We start from the raw sequence: 24,158 nt of genomic DNA, 5'->3' as shown, positions 1-24,158 counted from the left end.
GATACTCGATGCCTTTGTGGCCTTCTGTCAGGATAGAGGGCTGGAAATCAATGCCTCAAAAACCAAATACATGGTATTGAATCCGAGCCCCAAACAGCGCCCGAATCCCCAACTGGGAGCAGTGCGGCTGGAAAGAGTGGCCACGTTTGAATATCTCGGCGTGACGCTCAACGAAACTATGACCTGGGGGCCCCATCAGAGCAGGGCCAACCTTAAATTAATACAAATTACCGGGGGTATATCCCGGATGATGACCGGCTCGTCCTATCGCCCACTGGGGGCCTTAATTCAGATATACAAGGCCCAGGCCAGGGGGGCGATCATGTATGGGGCTGAATTGTGGGGCCACATCCCATGCCGGAATCTGTCTTCCACAGAAAATAGGTTTATAAGACAGATAGCCGCACTTCCCCCTAGCACTCCACTCCTTCCTCTGAGGCTTGACTTAGGGCTACGGCCACTTGCCGACGAGATAAGTTTAAGACCCATTGCCTTCTGGCGCAGGCTATGGAGCGGCGATGATCTCGCCGATTATAGGGCGGATCTGGTCGAATTATTAAATCACCCCAAGGCGCTCAGTATTCCCTGGGTCCAAAACATCCAATCAACTTGCACTGATCTGGGGCTCCCTGAATTGTGGACTGAACCGGCAAATGTAGCACCAAGAATTTCCAAGAGATCCCTGGCGAATCTGTATCATGAACACAAAAGGGCAAGGGCCTTAGCTACCCAGACAGAGGGGTCCCTTTCTTCCATATTCCTGCAAACCAAGGATCTCTACAGATTTGAGAAGGCTTTCGATCCTATATATCCTATACTTACCAGAAAGCTATTTCTCCAGTGGAGATACGGTACATTGCCTTTTCGGTCCTTTTCAAGCACCTGGTCAAAAGTCCCTTCCACCAAGCACTGTCCTCTTTGCGATGATAAAGAGGAAAATGACTTACACATGGTCTTTTTCTGCCCAGCCTACAAGGCAGCCAGAAAGCATTGGCTGCTTCCCTTGATTAAGAATTTGGGTGGCAGGGAATACACACCTATGTACAGGATTTTAAAATCCGATGTTTCCGGCCCAACTGTTTTTGCACTTTCCAAATTCTTTACGAATGTTTGGTATACGCGTAATCGCCTTTTAAAAAATGCTGGGTAGACTTTAGATTCGCTTCAATTCTTAATAACTGTTTTTATTGTCTGTGTTGATCTTAAATCATGTATTGATGTTTTATCAAAATTCAACAGAGTTTATGTGATTTTATTGTATGTGTATCTTTTATGACCAAATGGTCGAAATAAAGATTGGAAATGAATGAATGTGTCCATCTGTAACGCAACTGGTGCTCATGTAAAGTGCTCTGATACCTTCGGGTCAAGTTTGCGCTAAATAAAACTCTCCAAAAAGAAAGAGATGAGAGGAGTGGCTATGATGCATTAGGGGAGGTTGTTCCAGGCTTTAAGTGCCAGGTAAGAGCAGATTCACCCCCTTGGTCTGATGCTGGGTTTGTGGTAGTGAGGGACCAGAAGAGCTGATGTGTCTGGCAGGGCGGTGGAAGTGAATGTAGCTATTCATTTTGACAGTGACAGTGTTAGGATTACTTCATAGGTGTGAGTGAGGAGTTTGAAGTGTGCACACCTGAGTATCAGAGCCAATGGAGCTCACTAAGATGTGGTATGACGTGGTCTTGGCTTGGGAGGTTAAGGACTAGTCTGGATGCAGCATTTTGAAAGGTCTGCAGTCTGCTTGTCAGCTGGTTGGTGATCCCTGTGTACATGGTCTTTCTATCAGTTGATTGCTTCTCAGGGCTTGGGTGATTGTTTTCCTCGTGGTATTTGATATTCACTTGATTTTCTGCAGCATTTTTAGATTATTTAATGAGAACGAGACCAATGCTTTGACTTGGTCAGTCATGTCCAGTTTTTGGAATTGATGATTCCGAGACTTCTAACTTGTGAGTATACTATGGGAATGGCTCAATCATTTGTGGCCCAACAGGTGGAATCCCACGGCGCAGCGTTCGTCCAGAACACAAACACAGGGCAGCATGAGGGAGTTAGATTTCCAAGCAGATGGCCACTTCCGTCATACATTTGTAGATCTTCTTCCTGGTGTTGGTTGTTTTGTCAGTATCAATTACGTGTCATCAGCATAAGTGAGGATGCTTCTTTCAGCGCTTGCATGACATTGCCCAGCAGGTTAATGTAGATGTTGAAGAGCTCAGCCAGGAGCCCTGCATGTTATGTATCGAAGTTTGAGCCCAAAAGAGTGTACTAATGTTCATATCTGAAAGCAATATGGATTATAAAATGACGAATGTACCGACCGATATACTTTTTTTTATATGAAGGTTTACAAATTATTTTCACATGTCTCATGCTGATGACAACATCTCCTTGAGTTGCTGTGTGATGTTTCTGGTTTCGAAACCTGATTATATTGGAGGTACAGAAAAACATTATGCCTTACATCGGCTTGTTTAATATTTTGCAATAGTAAAATAATGTAAATTAGTTTGTTGTTTGGTTGTTCTGAAAATGGCATGTGTGTATGGATTGCATTATGTTTTTTTGAACGCATATACGTGTATTTTACAAGTATGATATGGTACAATTGAGTTACATATTATAATTTAGGAAGATAACCTGAGATGTTGCCTTGGTGTCACGGCACGTGTGTGCAAAAATAAAGCTACTGAATGTTAATTTGTATTTTATTAGGCATCTAAAGCCACTTTGTGTGCCTATGCGTGGTGTAGGGAATACAGAGGAAAGCAATGCTGTGCATTATGTTGTCGTGTGCTACTTTGCATGGAGTGTGCCTAAAAGGTATTTTTATGTACACCCAGAGTAATAAAAGACTGTTACACTTGGATTTGAGCAAAAAAGGTGCAGCACCACACAGAGGAATAAGGGGTATGTATACTTTTGGTGAGATCAGCAAAATCATTGGTCGATGCTGAGAATCAAGGAGAAGTTGAAATATAGCATCAAATGAATTGCCTAAGGACAAATACTTTTTAGTATATTAGCATTTGACAGTAATGTACCATAAGAAGAAATATGTGTTTGATCACAATGTCTTTCACAGCAGAATACTAGTGCAAGTTTACATTCTTGCCCCATTCAAAACTGTGCTGCTTTTTGACTGCAGACTTCAGCGTTCAGTTTTGTTGTTATACCGAATTCTGGGGATTCTGTATCAATACAAAAAGCCTGAAGTTTAACCTTCACACAAAACAATCCATGGTGCTTTAAACCTGGTGAAAATTCAAAGCGGATAAGAACTGCTTTGCAGAACCAAAGAAAAGGGAGGAATTAAAAGATTGCCAAATTGAGCAAGGATCCTCAATCTGCATCTGCTAGGTGCAATCTACATCTTCACAGAGTCCCATTGTAGAGTCAATGTGAAGTCATAAGATACTACTCGTCCGTCCTATGCTCAACTTTCTCTGTTGTGCTCAACTGAAGGGGTCCTCCCTCATTACGGCTATCCGGTTGCTCTTAGTTGTTAGTTGTTCTAAAGAGTTCAACTTGGACACCAAAAAGGGGTTCTCTGAAAGTGTGTGTCCTCCCACAATTTTATTTCGGCCCATCAGCTAACCTTGCCATTTTTAGCTCCATTTTTCTCAATCAAGGCTTTGCAGCTTCTTTTCAATATAGCTTAATTCTTGTAATATAATACAGTTAAGACCGTAAGGTATTTATTTGTGGCAGTATGACACTTGGCTCCACTGGCAATTGTAAACCTTGAGATTGTCAGAAATGTTCAGAGAAATCAAGGGGCATATTACCAAGCGATAGCGATAATTATCGCTATTACTTGGTTAGAGACAAAAATTTACGGCTGAGCTGCGGCGATTTTTATCCCAGATAAACCCAGATAAATCGGCCGCAATGCATGAATATCGCTGAAAAGTCAGCGATATTCATGCATTAACGAGCTAATGCTCTTAGCCATGTTATCCACCTCCCATTGGATAACATGGCTAAGAACTGCGCAGGTGTTAGCTTTTGGAGATAAGCGCGAATATCTCCAAAAGTTGGTAATAGGAGATAGCGATGTTAGTGACTGTTTCCAGTCGCTAACATCTTGGCACGCCCACTTTGCATGTCATTAGTGATAAATATCACTGACATGCAAAGTGGGGCCCAAGATGGTCGCTATCTCCTACTAGCTGTCGGTAACTGGTGTTAGCGACAGCTAGGTAATAGGGAGATCATTTTATCTCCGCTTTCTTGGCTTTTAAAGCCAAAAAAGCGGAGATAAACCCCCTTGATAATATGCCCCCTAATTTGAGGGGTTTTAAAAGGCAATGAGAGCCCATTTCTCGAAGATGATCGCCTGATTATGGCCATTATTTAAGCTTGGCCAAATTGCACTAAACATCTGTTCTGGAATACACTCTTTATGCAGAGGCAAGAAGGTCAATCATTATCGCTAACTTCCTCTCTTACGCAAAACATCAAACTCTTTGTGCCAGAATCTGCAAGGCAGTATCACTTCCTAACCAAAAACAATTTCGAAACAATTAATTTTGTATAGACACACTTCATTTATTCATTCATTTATATCATTTCATAAGGAGTCTAAGAGCAGATAACAGCATACCACATTCATTATTGTAAAAAATAAACTCAAACAACGTTTAAGCAAAATGTTACCAGTTGTGAGAATACCATTGTAGTGTTGGGCTTAGGGCCCACATCAGGGAAATGAGGGGCTCACACACCAGGAGAGTTGCAGTAGTAACTGGCCACGAGCACGTGCATTCGGGCCCTTTAATTGACGAGGCCACGTCACTCGTGGCACCCGTAATGGATGGGTGTGGGGGTGCAGTGTGTCCAGCCCTCGAGGGAGTCACTGGCGTTACAACTTCCTGTGGGACACTAGAGCATGTCACGTAGAACATTACAACCATGAGCAAAAATTTCGTCTGACAGAAATATAGGGACATATTTACTACAAACTGGCAGAGCATGATGTTATGCCAAAATTGGTAACGATGTGCTCCGTCAGTTTCAAAGCACAGGGATGTGCCGTATTTACAAGAATGCAGCACACACCTTTCCCCTAGCGATGATGCTAAACAAGGTGCCTTGCGCCAGCGCAGGCACCCTTGCACCATTTTGCAAGGGTGCTTGCATTGCAGGGGTTATTGTTTATGTGCAAAAAGGGGCACCTTCCTGCACATAAACAATCTTTACAGACGATTTGCTATTTCTATGTGTGCTTCAGAATGTAATACACATGGAAGGAGCAAAATTTGAGGAGAAATGAAAAATTTCTCCTCGTTTTTCCTGCTTAAGACCAGGTATTCCCTGGCACTGCTTCCCCATACCATGTAAATATGGGGAAGCATCAATAAGGAATGGGTGTTGCGGCTCAACGCCCACTGCAACACCCATTCATACTGAAGTGCTGCATGAATAGGGGAATTATTTAGAAAGCGGTGTTAAGCCACGTTAATTGGCTTAATGCCACCTTGGTAAATAAGGCCAAATACTTAACACTATCAGATCGTCTGAAAAAGTGAGGTTCTGGTGGTGTTATCTTCTTGTAAATATGACCAATAGTGTATTAACTATTATTTACAAAAATATACTTCCAATTGGGTGTAGATTCATTAACATTAACCCAAATTGGGGCATATTTTTGTAAATTATATTTCTGTCAGGCACTGACTTGTTCACATGGCTCTCCAGCTATGGGGTTTTGGAAAACACAATGGTAGGTACTGATGAAGAAAGAAAACAGAATCCTGGACCCTTTCCAGTCAGGGTTCCGCAGCAACCACAGCACCGAGACTGCCCTCATCGCCACCACCGATGACATCAGGACCCTGCTGGACAACGGCGAGACCGCAGCACTTATCCTCCTAGACCTCTCTGCCGCCTTTGACACTGTCTGCCACCGCACACTATGCGCATGCCTCCACTCCGCAGGGATCTGAGACAAGGCTCTGGATTGGACCACCTCCTTCCTCTCCGGCAGAACCCAGAGCATCCGGCTCCCCCCCTTCTGTTCCTAAGCCTCCGAGATCATCTGCAGCGTACCCCAGGGATCCTCCCTCAGCCCGACGTTGTTCAACATTTACATGGCCCCGCTTGCACACTTAGCCCGACAGCACGACCTCCACATAATCTCCTATGCCGGCGACACTCAGTTGATCGTCTTCCTCACCAAGGACCCCATTACCGCCAAAGCAAACTCCACAAAGGAATGAAGGCCGTTGTCGACTGGATGAAGACAAGCCGTCTGAAGCTGAACTCGGACAAGATGGAGTTCCTCATCCTCGGCTCCAACCCTTCAGCTTGGGACGACTCCTGGTGGCCGACGGCACTGGGGGCAGCTCCGACACCCACCGACCATGCACGCAACCTGGGAATCATCCTCGACTCAACGCACTCAATGACCAAGCAAGTCAACGCCGTCTCCTCCTCCTGCTTCAACACCCTCTGCATGCTCCGCAAGATCTACAGATGGATCCCGATAGATACAAGAAAAGAGAGTCACCCAGGCCCTCGTGAGCAGCAGACTTGACTACGGAAACGCCCTATACGCGGTAGCCCCGACCAAGCTCATCAAATTACTACAACGCATCCAAAACGCCACAGCACGACTGATCCTCGACGTACCACGCCACAGCCACATCACCCCCATCTGAGAAACCTGCACTAGCTCCCCGTAAATAAGAGGATATCCTTCAAGCTCCTCACCCACACACACAAGGCACTCCACAAGACCGGCCCAGCCTACCTCAATAGACGGCTCTCCTTCTACATCCCCAACCGCCTGCTACACTACGCCAACCTCTCACTCGCCACCGTCCCGCGCATCCAAAGAAAAACCACCGGTGGGAGATCCTTCTCCCACCTCGCCGCCAAGACATGGAACACCCTCCCACTGAGCCTACGACAGACTCAAGACCTGCTGACCTTCAGGAGGATACTCAAGACCTGGCTGTTCGATCAGTAGCACCCCGTCCCCAGCGCCTTGAGACCCTCGCGGGTATGTAGTGCGCTTTACAAATGATTGATTGATCAATTGATTGATGAGGCAAAACATATATTTTAAGCATTGGCAAAGCTAATAGGTCTTGCTTGCTTGTTCATATGCGAGTCGGATCATTGGCTTTACCAATGTTTCTTAGTAATGCGCACAATACATTAAATTAAAAATGTACATGTAATGATATTACCTTAGATTTGGAACATATTAGTAGCTCAATAAACATTTGCTTTGATCTGTCCAGTGCTTACTTTGTGAAAGAATTAAAGCTCAGCTCATATCCTGACGGCTGGCGCTATTACCTGTTGCTGAGCCAAATATTAGTCTTGATTCTAACCCATGTCTCTTCAATCCACTACCAGGCACACCCTGCCCCTGTACCTCTCTCTTTCAGGTTCCTGCATTCTCCTTCTTCTTTGAGCTATGTCTGTTTCTCACTCTCCTGCTCTGATTCAATGTCTCATGAGGAAAAATAAGTGCTGGTTTAATAAAAAAGAGTAACAGTGGGCCCACCAAAAACCACCATCTCAGATTAAGCACTGGCAATGCCACTCTCATGTGTGATCATATATTGCTTGCATAGGCTCTGCACTGCTAGGCACATGCACTCAATTCATAACAACACAAGCCTGTACACACTCACTGTCCTACCAATATTAACTCACCTAAGGTCCTCTTTAAGGCCTTTACTCACTAACTGTGCACCACACAAAACATCTCACACAAACACAATTTATGTACATGGGCAAAAAGGCAAATACGCTCTCAGGAGGCACACTGACAGTTTTCCACAAAAACATGGCACACTATCAGTGAACCTCCTGATGTCTGTCCACTGGAGAAGGGGAAAGGAGGTCCTAAGGACCCCCCAGACATCCCTTGTAGGCAGGTTCAGTCATTTACTGCACTGCCTAGAAAGGGATCTCTAATCCCTCTTTAAAGAGCAGGTTGGTTGCTTCCGGCGCAGTGAAACATGGAGTGGCTTTGAAGCAGTCACTCTATATTTCACTTGAATGCCATCTCCCCAGTGCAGCATGAGTTTGTGGCTGCCGTTAGGGCAGTGCATTCACTATAATAAGGTGCACAGTGGCGCAAACAGGAAAAGTGACCCCTATGTGTAATGGGGTCCCTGATGGTCATTGAAAAATATCATGCACCTTCCTGAACAGGAAACTCTGGTGGGATATTGAATGCAAAATTTTTTTAAACAGAATTCAGGATGCCCATTCAGTATTTAGTATCTCAGTAGCCCCTTCTATTCTCTCTGATCGAACTGATTTGGGACAAAGAAAGGGATCAGGATCAGTTTAGTGAGAAAGAAGAACTTAGCCTTGCACTGCATAGCTAGTGGATTTGGACAGTGGCCTCTCAGAGAGCCACTGCCCCACAAAATTAGCAGACCCCATGTGTCATTAAATAGCCCTTGGACACTTTGTTGATGGGCCTGCTTGAGGAGACTATGTGCAAGAAGGCATACGCCATGAATATCAGTGGGTGCATGATAATCCATGCCATGGGTTTTGATATTCTAAACTGGGCTGCATAAGACGTGATGGCAGCTGATGGGAGAGGAAGCAGCCATGCTACATTCTTTAAAACCCTCCCTTGCTCCTCCAATAGTACATAAAATAAATAAGTAAAATAAAAAATAGAATTGACTGTGCGCTCTTGTGAAGTGAACCCCTGCAGGTTATTAGCTGCAATGCATGAGATGAACTAGGTAAGGGCAATGCTAACATTCACTCAATGCTGCAGACTGATCCAAAATATGATAGACAGCCCCTTGATCAAATGTCTAAAAGGAGCTTGCCCAGTTAACCAGTTGCTGATGTGGGCTGACTGAAAGCCCTTTTTGTATGTTCTTTATGTATACCTGTACATGTATATGCAATACCTGCTTATTTCACAAGAAGCTTGTAATAACTCGAAGGTTGAAGAAGTTTCATTGAAGTATAAGTTTTATTGAGTTCCCAAATGTAGGTCCGACCTGCAAGCCGGACAGGCGTAAAATGGCTGGCACAAACGGACCAGTCTAACTGTCACAATGACGTAAATAGACAATCGGGCTGCACGAGGCAATGGCAAATGGCGGCCACGCACACAGGGCGCGTGGTGGGCGAGACCACTACATATATCTCCTTTCCACAGGGAGAAGGGAGAACAAAGCGGAAAGGGAAAGAGAAGAGAAGCGGGAAGAAGGAAAGAGGAGAGGAGAGTAGAGGAGAGGAAGCTGATGAGAAAGGAGGAAACAAAAGGAAAAGAAAGAAAAAGGAACTAACGCCGATACCTAACCGGAATCTTGACCACTCTTTTGCTCCTCCTCAACACCGAGGGTAAATGGCATGAACCATGAACACTGCGATCTCTGGGAACAGAGTTGTTTGACACATCGAATACATCAGTGGAATTGTGCATACCATCCACAACATTTTTAACCTTTGCGACTTTGTTCAAATTCCACCAGTTTTGTCCATTGACACGAACAGCACTGCCACACACTTTATCTACAACCACTGGTTTACTGAACTTAGATTTCCCTTTTTGACAAAACCGTGTTTCTTTATTTTCACCCAGTCACCTACAGCAATCTCCCTACTTGTGACCCGCTTTCTGTCGTCAAAGTATTCTTTCTGCTTGGACTGGACCTTTTCAAAATTTGATCTGACCCTTTCATCTAGTTCTTGTGAAGTAGTGTTGGATCTAAACCATTTAGACATCCATGCAGGTCTAAACTCAGTACATGGCTTCCTGTCTCTCAGAAGTTCAAAGGGGGATACTCCAGTTGATGAATGTGGGGTGGTCCTGTAGAACCACAACATTGTTCTTACACTCTGGGAAACAGCTTTGTTGTGTTCAATTGCCCATTTGATACAATCACCAATTACTCTATTGAGCCTCTAGACCAAACCATTGGTTTGAGGATGGTAAAGAGAGCTTTTCAAATGGGTAATAGCGGATTCTTAAAGAAAAACTTCCACGTCAGCAGACACAAACTGCACCCCGTTATCGGTAATGATGGATAAGGGGAAACCCTCTCTCATGAAGACTTCTTTCATGAAGTCCACAATCTCCTTCAAATCTACTCTGGATACAAACTTAACCTCTGGCCACTTAGTGTAATAATCCATCATCACTATGGCAAACTTACATTGAGGAGGTAAAGAATGGAAAGGTCCTAAAACATCAATACCTAGTTTCTCCCACGGAGCTTCAGGGAGAGGTATAGGAGTGAGAGGGGGATTAAATGTGCTGAGACTTTTCTCATTGCTGGCACAAATGGTACACTCCTGCACCATAACATCAATGTCCTTATCATCCACAGAGATAGTCGTTCCTGAGGCGGAAGCCGGGAACTTTAGGATAGGAATTCCTTGCTGGGCACATTCACTCGTGTATTTTTAAAATAATCTGTGGACAAATGCTTCTTTAGCATTGTCACGCTTTTTATGCAATTTTTAAAATAAATTCACTTTCCAGCCCTACTCACCGCCCTTACTTCTTAGAGGCTCAAGCACTCCCAGGCTGCCGATTTGGGACTCACCTGGACGCGTGATCTCCCTCGCGGGCACTCTTCCACTGCCGCCATCTTGGGTGAGTGAGGTCGGCGGGCTAGTGTTGCGCCTGACACTTGCCTCACCCTACAAAAGGACCTAGTTTGTAAGCACTCCTCGACAGAGAAAGTCGTTCCTGAGGCGGAAGCCGGGAACTTTAGGATAGGAATTCCTTGCTGTGCACATTCACTCATGTATTTTTAAAATAATCTGTGAACAAATGCTTCTTTAGCGCTGTAACGCTTTTTATGCAATTTTTAAAATAAATTCACTTTCCCGCCCTACTCACCGCCCTTGCTTCTTAGAAGGTCAAGCACTCCCAGGCTGCCGATTTGGGGCTCACCTGGACGCGTGATCTCCCTCGCAGGCGCTCTTCCACGGCCGCCATCTTGGGTGAGCGAGGTCGGCGGGCTAGTGTTGCGCCTGACACTTGCCCCACCCTATAAAATGCACCATGCTTCTCGTTCGCGCAGCGGACGAGCGCAGTGGGCGCACCGATGGCGCGCCAGAGGCAAGCCCATCTGCGCCCGTCCATGCCAGAACGGGCCCTGGGCCCTGTATTATCCCCACCAGTACTCACCAACCCTCAGTCTACATGAGAGACTTACTCATTCAACTCAGCCAGACCCCTCATTCGTGCTGCTCTCACACCAACACCATGATGGACTCTTCCACTCACTGCCCCAACTGCCCCTTCCAATTTGTGGGACACGACTCCTGCCCCTCTTCATGGGTCCCACTCAATATGGCTCTGCTCAACTGCCGTTCGCTGCCCAAACATGCCCTGGAAATACACATGCTTCTCCAAGACTACCACCTGGAGGTCCTGTTTCTCATGGAAACATGGCTCTCACCTGATTCCAACCCTGATATTGTGCAAGCCTTGCCCCCTGGCTTCCTGATTCAGCGACTGGACAGACCATCAGGGAAGGGAGGAGGAATCACAATAATACACAAGGATCACTTGTCCTGTCGTTTTATCGATAGTCCTATTTCAGACTGTGAAAATGCCCTGTTCCTTATTCAAATCTCCCCCCTGAAATCTCTATCAGGCATCCTTGTCTATAGACCCCGGCCCCCCAGGTCACTTTTGTAGCTCTCTCTCAGAAGCCGCCTTCGCCCTGGCTAGTACCTCTCCTAACTTCACCATCTTAGGCGATCATAACCTTCACTTTGACAACTCCAGCGACAAAGGGGCGTCTGAACTGCAACTCGACCTCGCAGCATATCAACTCGGTCTGCTTAGCGGCCAACCCACCCACATTAAGGGCCATCTCCTCGACCCGTTATTCTCTAACATTTCCAATCTTAAAGTGCAAAATCCTGTCACCCTTCCCTTGTCAGACCACTCCCTCATCTGTTTCTGCTGGCACATTCAGGGTTCCTACCGGCCCAAACCATCTCCCTCCTACCATCCTTGAACGCTGTTGGTCGAAACTGGACACAGAAGATTGGAAGAAACTCCTGGAATGCTCCCTCCCACCCCGTGATCCCCTTACCCATGCAGCGGACATTAAGTTTTCCGCCTGGATCGAGGATTCTCTTTACACAATCCTTCCCAAGATCCCTGTTCATACCCCTGGTGGGAAGCCCAAGTACCCCTGAATCAACAACGATCTTCGTCTGCTAAAAAAAACTCTGCAAAAAAAATGAAAGAGCCTGGAGGAAAGAATTTGCCCCCCAAAAAAAGAAAGAATACAGCCGTCCAATTCTAACTTTTAAAAAAGCCCTTAAAAACACTCAAGCTCTTTTTTTCGAGGAAAAAATCAGAACCTCCTCTAACTCATCCAAAGAAATTTTTCGCATAGATAACAAGCTTTTAAAAATTCCAGATCCTCCCCCGGTTAACCCGCTTAGCGACGCTGCAATGAGTTCGCTTAATTCTTTAACGTGAAAATTCAAACTATTTTAAAACCCCTCCCCCCTTCATAGGAGAAACCCCTTCAGAACCCCTCCTTTGCACACAGCTGCAAAACTGTCCCTGCCTAAACTCCTTTTCCCCCTCAACAGAGGAGACTCTCCTCCCCATATTTCTCTCTATTAAAAGTGGCTCCCCACTTGACCCAGCCCCATCTAATATTCTAAAATTAGTTGCATCGACCATCTTGCCCCCGTTGGTCAAACTTATCAACACCTCCTTAATAAAAGCTATCGTGCCCCCCGGTTGGAAAAAGGCCATCGTAAAACTTCTTCTAAAAAAAAAACACCTCGATCCTGCAGATCTGAGTAATTACTGTCCCATCTATGTGCTGCCCATAGTAAGCAAAACAGCTGAAAAACCTGTCAACCCGCAGCTCTCAGCCTATCTGGAAACTAACAGACTACTTCACCCGTCCTAGACGGGCTTCCGCCCCGGCCAGGGTATGGAAACGCTATGATTGCGGTTGTGGAAGAGGCGAGAAAGATCCTTGATACAGGAGGATCAGTGGCAGTGATCATCCTGGATCTAAGCGCAGCCTTCGACACCGTGAATCATAACACGCTGATCCACCGGCTCAGGGAACTGGGAATCTCGGGGTCTGCACTAACTTGGTTGGAATCCTTTCTCCACAACCGTTCCTTCCAAATTCTTGAGGGAACCTCTAAATCCTGTGCCACCCCTGCACACTGTGGAGTCCCCCAGGGCTCCTCCGTGAGCCCTACCCTTTTCAATGCTTATATGTCCCCCCTGGAGAAAACATGTGACGTACGCCGACGATACGCAGCTTGTTGTTTCTATCAGCCAGCTCAATCATCCCCTTGATAATCTTTATTCCTGCCTCCGAGATATTTCACTCTGGATGGACCGTTCTCATCTTAAACTTAACAGTGAAAAAACTGAAGTTCTGGTATTGGGCAACCAGTCTCATTTCATCCCAAAGTCCATGTGGCCTCCTTGTATGGGACCGGCTCCGACTTCAAAACAAACCATTAAGAGCCTGGGTATGTGGCTCGACCAGGACCTCTCGTTCACCACTCAAGCCAGGAAGTCTGCAGGGGCCTGCTACGGTATCCTCAGGACCACCCGCAAAATCCTTCCCTTGCTCCCCCAAGACTCCAGAAAGCTCTTCATCCAGAGCCTTCTACTATCCAGACTGGACTACTGCAATGCTCTCTATCTTGGTGCCCCTAAGAACGTCATTGCCAAGCTACAGGGGATACAAAACTCTGCAGCCAGGCTCCTGACAGGCACTAACAGTAGGAGCTCTGCAAAATCATCCCTCAGACTTCTCCACTGGCTGCCTATTCAGGAGCAGGTCTATTTTAAAACTCTCTGCACGACCCACAAAATTCTCCATGACAACGGTCCCCCTATTCTAAAACATCTGATTAGACACCATGAAGCCCCCAGAAACCTACGCTCAGCACACCTTCATTTGGCCCATGTGCCCAGGATTAAAAGGGCCCGCTCAGGGGGTCGCCTTTTCTCCTATAATGCCCCCCAAGCTGTGGAACTCGCTGCCTCTTACCATGCATGCTGAACCCAACCTCCTTACATTCCGAAAACATCTGAAAACTTGGCTCTTCCCCTAACCCTTCACCTTCCTCTACTATCTCTGTCACTAGCGCTGGGACGCTCACGGGCAGCCATGCGCTTTTTAAATCCTGCTTTCATTTCATTTCATTTCATTATAAATCCTGCTTTCATTTCATTTCATTTCATTTCATCTGTGGCCACCAAAAGTATTCTCTAACCCTACGTTTGGTAAGAGTGGCACCCAAATGTCCCTCCTGAGCTTTTACAAGTAAGGTGGGTCTAACGCTTTCGGGAGGTATTAGCTTATCTAGCCTGAATACTAGACCATCTTCTATAGAAAGCTCTTCACATATTTTCACGAAAGGTTGAAGGCCACATTCACATTCCCTTCCCTTAGCCAACCCTGGATAGTGTACTTCTTCACATCATTTAACACTTCATCACTTGTCATAGCTGCACTCCAACCTTCTTGCATCACAGGACATACATTCATTAACTCAACACTGGCTATAATACAATCCTCTTTCTCATCATAATCAATGTCGTCATCGCTCTGAGTAGCATGACTGGAGTTTGCTGGCAAGAGTGACAGAGCATCCGCCCTCACATTTCTTTCCCCCAGCGATGTGAGTTACCTCAAAATTGAATTGTAAACGTTTTGATGCAAGACGGGCTATGCGAGGTGTAGCATTTCGATTGTTGGTGTTTCCTAAATTAGCCACCAAAAGTTTATGGTCAGTTTGTAATGTGAATTTCCGTCCCCAAAGATAATTCTTGAATTTTTCAATGCCCCATCAACATGCAAGAAGTTCTTTTTCAATTACTGAATAATGGGTTTCTGCCTCCCTCAGTACCCTGGATGCAAAACCAATAGTATGTTCTTGATTTCCAATTTCCTGTGTCAAAACTGCCCCTAATCCATAGTTACTAGCATCCACAGTCAATGTGCACAGTACATCAGACAGAAATGGTTTTATCGCTTTGACTGTGCTCAATTGTTCTTTGAGCCAAGTAAAAGCTTGTTTGCAGTCATTGTCCCACACAAATTCACTTTTATCTTTCAACAATTTCGAAATGGGACGTAGCAGAGATTTAACACCAGCTTTGTCTTTTGGGGCGGACGCATCCAAAATGGCCTGAACCAGACTTGGCTTGGGTGTGACCCCCGCACTTGAGTTGGTGTGACCCAGATATTCCACCTTGTCTTTAGAAAACACACATTTGTCCCTATTTAGAACCACACCATGCTCCTGAAATATGGAGAGAATCTTGTTCAGAATCAAATCATGCTCATTCTGATCTTTTGCGAATAAAAGGACATCATCTTGAAATATCGTCGTGTTTTTTATGCCTTTCAGTAAGTTGACCATAACCCTTTGAAAGACAGAAGCTGCCGAAGCCAGACCAAACGGCAAGCGACAGAATTGGAACAAGCCAGAGGGAGAGTTGAATGCAGTGTAGTGGCGTGAATCTTCATCAAGCTCAATCTGGTGGTACGCAGAGGCCAGGTCTAGTATTGAGAAAACTTTGGCCCCTGCTACCACCCCCAGCATTTCTGTAATATTGGGTAAGGGGTGGGAATCCACCCAAATCACCTTATTTAAGCTGCGCAAGTCAATGCAAATCCTCAGTTCATTTTTTTTTTTTCGAGCAACTACCAAGGATGAAGACCAGTCCGAGGACTCAATGGGTTCAATTACCCCTCTCTTATACATAGACATAGGTTCGTTTTCCAGGTCCTCTCTTATATTGAAGGGTATGCTTCTGACTTTATGTTTGACGGGCACAGAATCCTCTCTTACCTTTATTTTATGTCTGAACCCTTTAATTCTTCCTAGCTCTCCTGAAAATACTTTGGAGTATTTGTGGAGCAAATCTTCAACATGTGTGTGATCATGGATAGCCAATATCTGTTCACTTGCACCTGGGCATAACATCATGCTAAACAAGCCTTGATGGAGCCATCCTCAAATATTGAGGCTGTGGACAGCTACATATATTTTTCCATATATATGTCTGTTCTTGAAAATCATAACAAAATACCCTAGAAGCTCTATTCTGTGCCCTTCATAGGATACAGGCTCGCGATCTGGAGGTTCTAGGGGTATTTCTCCCCATTTCTCTGTGAAAAGTTATTCTGTGATCATTGTGATCCGTGCACCTGAGTCCACAAGAAGTCTCAACTTTTTGTCACCAACTTCAATGACCACATACGGATCCACACAGTCATTTGGATCTCCACTTTTTACACTTCCATCGTTCACAACAGGTACCATGTCTTTTATTTCACTCAGAGTATCATCATTGACACTATCGCTTGATTCTTTAACACACCCTACATGAACGTTGTTTTTTTATGAGTCTGACACACTTTGTCAAAGTGTCCCATCTTGCCATAGTTTCGACATACAGCGTTCCTAGCAGGACATGGTCTCCCATTTTTTGCTTGAGAGGGATAACCACACCTGAAACAAATGTCAGTTCTTTTGAAAAAATTATTTTGTTGAAGATCCTATTTTTTGTACTTTGTGAGGCGCACTGGAGTAACCATTTCAGTGTTTTTACATTCCAGTTCTGTTATGGAAGTTTAAGAAGCTTCTATGCTCTTAGCTATACGGATGGATTCATCAAGTGACGGATTTTCTAAAGAAAGCTATTTTTGTCTGATGGTTTTGTCAAGACATTTTCCTATGAATTGGTCACGAACCAGCTGTTCACTGAAATTTTCAAATTCACATTCAGCAACTAACTTCCTTAGGGCTGTGATGTACGTGTCTACATCCTCCTCTATCTTTTGTGCCCTTTTGAAAAACTTATGCCTCATCACTACAACACTTGGTTACTTGTCATATCTTTTAGCCAGTTTTCTAACAGTGTCTTTGTATTCATCAGTTTCCTCACCTGCTTCATCCGCAACTTCTGGTAAATGCTTGAGGGTGTCCCTACCTTCAAATCCAAGTGAGTGGAGCAATAAAAACCGTTTTCTTTCAGGTCTAAATCTGTTTGCTCCTATTGCCCCCAAATAGTTCTCAAATGCATCAAACCATTTTCTCCAGGCCACTGGTGGTTCTCCAGGAGTATCAAGAAAAGGTGGTGGAGGGTGGACAGACTGCATATTGTAAATAGATTAACAATTCCAAAGGAGAACTTCTTTTAAAAGGATATAAACCTGGCAAATGTGAGAAGATGAGGGTGGAAAGGAACCCTCTTAATACATGTTATATGTTGTGCCCACAAAGACTCTTTTATTCTGTTTCATCCACTTCAACAAATATTTCTTTCAAGCTGCTATGCTCAAATTTTATTTTCCTTGCAGCAAGTGTGCGTGCCACTGTGTTAATCTTCACGCTCTTGTTTTACGCAAATTAGTAAACTCCACTTTATTTCGTCACATACGTTGTTTCCACAATAAGAAGTGGGACTCCAACACTTCTTTACACATCAGACGCTATCTTTACGTTCCGATATAAACTAGGGAATGCACCTCCTTCCCCTTTAAGAAATGCCTATTTGTTACTTTCTTCTGGCCGGCAGGAGTGATGTAATACGATGACTGACAGAGGCGGGGCCGGGATGCGCCAGTTTCACTCGCGTCAGATTGCGTCAGCTTATTTCCTCACCTCTTGTAGTCGCTGCACTACCGCTTCACCACAATTCCAACTCTGAAACTACCAGCACCAGGAGACCGCTCTCCACAACACGAGCTGACACCGGTAAACGTTTCTTTTCTTTTCTTCCAGTCCTTCAGCACATCGTTACAAACTTATATTTCACGTGGGTTCTTTTTGGGAACTCGTAACCTCGTCGCCAAAATCGAGTGTAATAACTCGAAGGTTGAAGCAGTTTCATTGAAGAATAAGTTTTATTGAGTTCCCAAATGTAGGTCCGACCTGCAAGCCGGAGAAGCGTAAAATGGCTGGCACAAACTGACCAGCCTAACTGTCACAATGACGTCAATAGACAAACGGGCTACACGAGGCAATGGCAAATGGAGCCCACGCGCACAGGGCGCACGTTGGGTGAGTCCACTACAAAGCTCTTGGAATAAAATGTCCTCCATTTTGAGATTATCATTTGTATGTGCCAGTGCTCAATGTCCTAATCTGATTGAGATTGGACTATGGAGATGACATTTACTATCAAACACACAAAAGGTGATGGAAGGATGCTTGAAATAAGTCTAACCACTGGTAGTTGCTCGGGATTGCATTCCAACCCCTCATTCTGTTGCCCATCATTCCACCTCAGATTAGAACCCAGCCATATGCAAATCACTCTTGACCCTGGTCCAATAGGAACAGTCCAGCCAGAACTGCCAAACAAGTCCTTTCTGTACCAGAATACAACCAACCCAAGACCAATGTTATCCTCATTGGAACTCTTTAACATCCCCAGTTACCCCCCACCCCCCGGTGACCTATTTAAGGTATCTTTAATCACCATCACTCATCCTCACCTATCCTAGTCTAGAATACAGCCTTGGCATGTGTAATCTCTTCACAGTATGCCCCTACAGCAAGCTGTGCTGTCTCCCTCCCTCCACTCATCTACAGAAGCATACACTCCTGGCAGTCATTTCCAAGTACATCCTCTACCCCAATCCGAGGAATCTTAAATATACACCAAATCTCCCTGGAATCGTACATCTATTTATTAATTTATTATATTTTGCAAAGAGTCTGGTTACTGGCCTTTAGTTACGAGAAACCAACCAGTTTCAAATAAACCCCAGAATATAAAGTCAGAAGCTGATTTTCTGGATTATGTCCTTGGTATACAGGCCAGGAGAGAGGTATCTACTTATGGGCCATCAAGGGTTCGAACATTTTGATACCAGCTAGTGATTTTGTATGATAGTTAATGCTTTAATAAACGTTGGTAGCTGAAAATAGAAATATTACATTCATAGTGGTATTAAAGAACGAGTTTTGAAAATTTACAAATATTCAATGTAGACTGTCTAGAAAGCTTTGACTGCCATGGTTTCCAAGCATACCACTGGGAAGGTCATGTGACATTTGCTATCTTCCCAACATGGAGTTATACACAAGACAGAACTCTGCATTGAGGAAAAGGTAGCTTGATGCGCCAATTTCGTATTTCTTTTTATTTCCCCTACCTTATCCGATACATTACAACTCTATATTGATATATCCCTTTGCCACCATGGAAATTAAGTTACTCCAGCCTTTTGCTAGAGACATTTTCTGTCTCCAAGGGGGTAAGTGACTAAACATGAGATTAACAATACCAATAAACTCACGTTTGTGGGCATTCACAGACTGGCAGGGGAAACCATGTTCTGAACCTCACACTTAGCAAACCTTGCATGGGATTTACTACTCAATAATTGTATACAGTTTTGGTGTACAATCGATTGTTGTATTTTGTGATTCAAGTAGATATTGTGCTACGTAGGTTTGGCAATTTAACTGGCTGTGTTGTGATGTCAATACAAGGGGTCCATACAGTATATATATTTAACCTGCATTTTTAGTTAAGTGTAAATTCTAACTGTCGCAGATACATTGCCTGTTTACTACATATGGGATGTGTGTTTTTCCATGTTTTGCCAATACAGAAACAGCCACCACCAACAATGTCCATTAGCACTCATTTTATTACTTCCAAAATGTCACCTTTCAAAACAGAGACTAAAAGTACGCATAAGGAAGCTATTACTCTCTGCTTTGTCTTAGTGATCCAGGCTCTCTGCATATTTGAATACATAGTGATCTATGAAAATGGAAATATATAGTACACTATCACTGCATATACTGACAGTAGAAAGCAGCTATCAAATGCAGTAATCTGAGTGCTCCTCCATTTTTGCTTAGCATGCTAAATTGAAAGACTGAAATGGCATTGTAATTAAAACACTGTTGCTCAAGTGGTACATTTATTTGGACAAAACTATTCATGCTCTTTTTCCTTAGCTTTCTCCGTCGGATGGCAGCAAGCCCATATCATAACGATCTATGGATGCTAAACGTATCCCATTGAATCAGCATTCTTCAAAATAGGGCCTTCGTGCACAAACGAAATCAGAAATCTGAGCCTTCAGGTTTCCTTACATTGATGCTGATTTATACCTTGTGGAATTCAGAAAAGATTACTAGGTTACATCTGGAATCCTGTGATAGTTGCATTCATAAATGGTGTGGACATCTCTAAGCACAAGTGAAGAGTGGCTAGATGTATGTGATGTGTGTTTGTGAATTTCCACAAAGATATACATTTGTTGATCTCCACAAACTGGTCTCTCAGACCCTTCCCACCCTGGAAATGTTTCTGAAACCAATGTCACTCAATTAGAAAGGTGGCTATGCACTCATAAAGTACGGCGTTTGTGCATGTATTGATTTACATGAGTAAATATTTGAGACTCAAGACCAAAATTTATTTCAAAAATATTTAAAATTCCGTATCTGAGGGCATGCATCTCTGAGCAATATTTGAGTTCTGTTCTGTTCTACCCACATTCATCTGGGATTATTTTTGTAAAGTTCAGAGGCCGGAAGTATGCCATGCGTTGTAATGTTCACTAGTAATTATCCAGTGCATTAGATACGGAGTTCCTATATAATGCTTACATACACATATTGCCAAAACCAACAGCCTTGCTTCAGCAGATTATCAAATAGAGGTTTGAACTCCAATAAAAAATTATGACACAAAAGAGTGTTTTATCTTGATAATCACAGGCTGTTTCACTAGCTCAGTTTAAACTCCCTTTATGCATACGTTTTATTCTACATAAACATCCTGACAATCAGGCATGGATACAGCATGCCATGATCTAACTTGGACAGTGCTGGACATAGGCATTCTGGTCCATATCTACTATTAATTTGTGACGGGGTTGCTCCACTTTTAAGCCATGCAAAGCAATTTTGGATTGTTTTGCTTGGTTTCGTAAATACAAAGTAACACAATGCAGTACATAGTGCTACCTAGCATTACTTTGCATTGGGTACATTTTACATGGGTGGAGAAATTGGGTTTCTGTCAAAATGGTGCTCCTACAAGGAGCAATATTTGTACTTCTCCTCATTACTTCCTCTTTTCATATGCAGTGTAATCTGCATCACACATAGAAAGATTCAAATTCCTCTCTATATTGCTTTTGTGCACAAAAGTATACATTCCTGCACAAAACCAAACCTGCCCATAATGCAAGTGCTTTTTTTTCATGCCTACAAAAGGTTATCAGGTTTCAGGTTTCAATAAGTCTTTATTTCGAAATACGATTCATAAAAGACATAAATACATTACAAAAGGTTATCAAAATATTTCACATTTCACAGTACGTGCAAAACTGTGCGTAACCTCTTTATTCCCGAAAATTGCATTAACTGTCCTAAATGCTAATGATGCTTGAAAGTAGTGATGCTGTGAATCAATTTCTGTAAAATACTCCACAGTACGTAAACTCCACACACATCACGCACATTCATATTTAAATATTATAATCCTGTAATCGCAAGAAAGTACGTTTATATTTCAAATCCACATTGAACATAGGCAATTAAGTTTTCCTTTACAATTTATGCAGTGTTTCGGCTTAACAGTAGTTCCCTTACGATATGCCGTTAAGTATGTACAAAACAAATTTGCAAATGTGATCTACTGACATCACCGAAGCTTCTGACTTTCAGTAACAATCCTATACTAAACATATTTCACAAAGTGGTAAACTTTCCGTTCCTTTAACGTTATGTCCATGTCTGTAAAATGCACACTTTATGTTGCGCTAACAAATAACGGAATAAATCTAAATGTACCTGTGATGAATGAAAGTACAAGGTAGACAGCAGTCTTACGAGCCATTATGAAAGGTGCTGGAGGGCCTGTCGCTGAGTTTGCTTTAACAAGCTGCGGTCATGTTGTAGTCACTTCTTGGCTCAAGTCATACTGCGCATTTCATATATTTATAGAGTCTGCAGAGGAAGTGTGCACCCTTGGCAAGATTCTGTTTACTAAAAGTGTTGCTATGTTCCTTCTAGTGCCCAACTTTTCAATGGTTGGCTTTCCCCTGAAGAGAAAACAATTCATCACGCCTTACACTTAAAGGATTACTCGGTTTACTTGTTCTCAAGTATGCGTGACATGTTTGCCTTTCAAATGATTATAATTTGGGATATAACCTTCCATACATTTCATAATTTTAGTACTCATATCAAATGGCAACAGAGCAAAATTAATGTTTACTTTTTCCAATCGTTTTGCCAGAATTGGACTGGGATAAAAACAGTCCTGAGTAGCAGAAATAGAAATGGCCCACGTTCAAAAATCGTAATTTGAGACTCTTCCTGGCACAATATTTTAGTGGTATTTGGGTAATGTTAATTCTGGAAAATGTGTGGCAAGTAGAACATTTTAAAGCAGATAAAGCAGGAAACAGTGCACAAAACTGGACAGGATTGTAATATAGCTTTATTAGGGTTATTGAAATTACACAGTATAGGGCATTTAAGGGTAAATTAGTAGCAAATGATCTATTTTAAGATTAAAAAGAGCGAGATCATGAGAGAGAGTAAGAGTGTATGTGTGCTCGTGCACATTGGTATGCATATATGAGTGTCTTTGATTGTGTGTCACTTGACTCCAGGCTACTTGTTGCTTGTATTATTCAACTGCTCGTCTCATATGTTTTAGCTTTATCAGTGATTCTTGACTAACAACTAAAACAAGCATTGACAAAGTTGACAAATCTGGCTTGTTTTAGTTGTCTGTGTTCTTTGTTGTAATGGTCACAAGTCATTTTGGATACACTAAAATACCGACAAAAACCAAAGACCAGTATATGTAAATAGAATTAGTAAGTAGCAGTATGTAGGAATGAGAAAGAGTCTGACTAAGCAGGTAGGGTTAATTAAAAGTATGTTAAAGTAAAAGAAAGAGAAAGCAGAAGGAAATATTGGTATGTGTTGGGGTATGTGTAGGAGTGTGAGTTAATATATTTAGAAGTAGGTATGTATGGAAGTAATATGGACTAGGAGAGTTAAGGACATATGTGTATCTATTCATATTCTTTGTTGACTTTTCCAAGGCTTTCAATAAAGTTATCAGACATAAGATATGGCTTGGGGCATGGATGACACTCTCTTACATCTTACAATTAGCAATAATAAGGATGGCGACCAACAGAGATTTGAGCAATGTAGAATCTCTCATCTAATTTACGCTGATGATTTTGACATAATATCATCAACACAAATTGGTCCCCAATGACATCTAACACATTTAGGAGAATACTGTTTTGAAAACATATTATCAATAATTCATAATAATACAAAATTGTTGTTTGGAAGGTCAAAATCGAGATACATTTGGAAATTGGATAAGGAAAATGATGAAGTGACAGAGTATTCTTATCTGGGGCTAACAGGTGACTGAACATTAAACTGGCACTCTCACAAAGCACTGATTACAAATAGATTAATTATAACATAGCTATTTTGCACTTTATATATTTGAATGAAGGAGTGGCAATTGGCCTTACTCTCACCGTTCTAGCTATGAAAGCCTGTTCTGTTCTTTTAAATTGAGGATTTTTTTTCATTACAAAAGATTAAGTATTTGAATACTATTTTTATCAAAATAATCTGACAAGCTTTCAATCTGAAAAAATTCCACACCTCAATTTAATATCAGACGTGAATTGGGCCTTAACCACTTAGTATCCTTAAATCACATCAACATAATGTATTATTTATGTGACTGTTTTATTGCACCATTGACAAGTTTAAGACTGTAATTAAAGAAGATACACATTTTAATCCTGGAGTCAGATTTATGGTCAGGGAAACTGAGGTGAATTTTTTTGGGAGAAAAATTTAATTTCCCTACAATGCTAGTTTTACTTTAACTCGGAAAAACAGCAAAAGTAATATAACAGTTGTCTTCTCTGAATCTGATAAGGACAAACTAGCAACGCTTACACGCTTAGCCTATGGGAATAATACATACAACTCCAGAAGTCAATTTTATCAATATTCTAATCTTAGATCCAATTTGTTGTTTCCTAACTTTACCCATTCCGATTTTTTTTTAACAAATTCACTCAGGTGCAAATTGAATTTTATATTTTTGATATTTGTAAAAGTGTGTGTCATATTGAGTTCTATCTTATTGTATTGGTTGT

At 42.8% G+C, this 24,158-nt stretch overlaps 1 protein-coding gene across 1 annotated transcript in view; it reads right to left on the bottom strand.

Moving 5' to 3' along the window:
- The window catches only part of LOC147751480 (cadherin-related family member 3-like), an 853,888-nt gene extending 831,961 nt beyond the window's left edge, over positions 1–21,927 (bottom strand). The window contains exon 1 of the mRNA XM_086933301.1: positions 21,796–21,927. Within this exon, the coding sequence (XP_086789427.1) occupies positions 21,796–21,841 (46 nt within the window). The 5' untranslated portion in view covers positions 21,842–21,927. The remainder of the gene's footprint in view (positions 1–21,795) is intronic.
- Positions 21,928–24,158: the final 2,231 nt, after the last annotated feature.

The sequence above is a fragment of the Lissotriton vulgaris genome, chromosome 1_1, assembly GCF_964263255.1.
Source record: "Lissotriton vulgaris chromosome 1_1, aLisVul1.2, whole genome shotgun sequence".
Lineage (NCBI taxonomy): Eukaryota > Metazoa > Chordata > Amphibia > Caudata > Salamandridae > Lissotriton > Lissotriton vulgaris.
The sequence above is the reverse complement of the archived record's forward strand: the minus strand, read 5'-3'. Positions and strand labels throughout refer to the sequence as shown.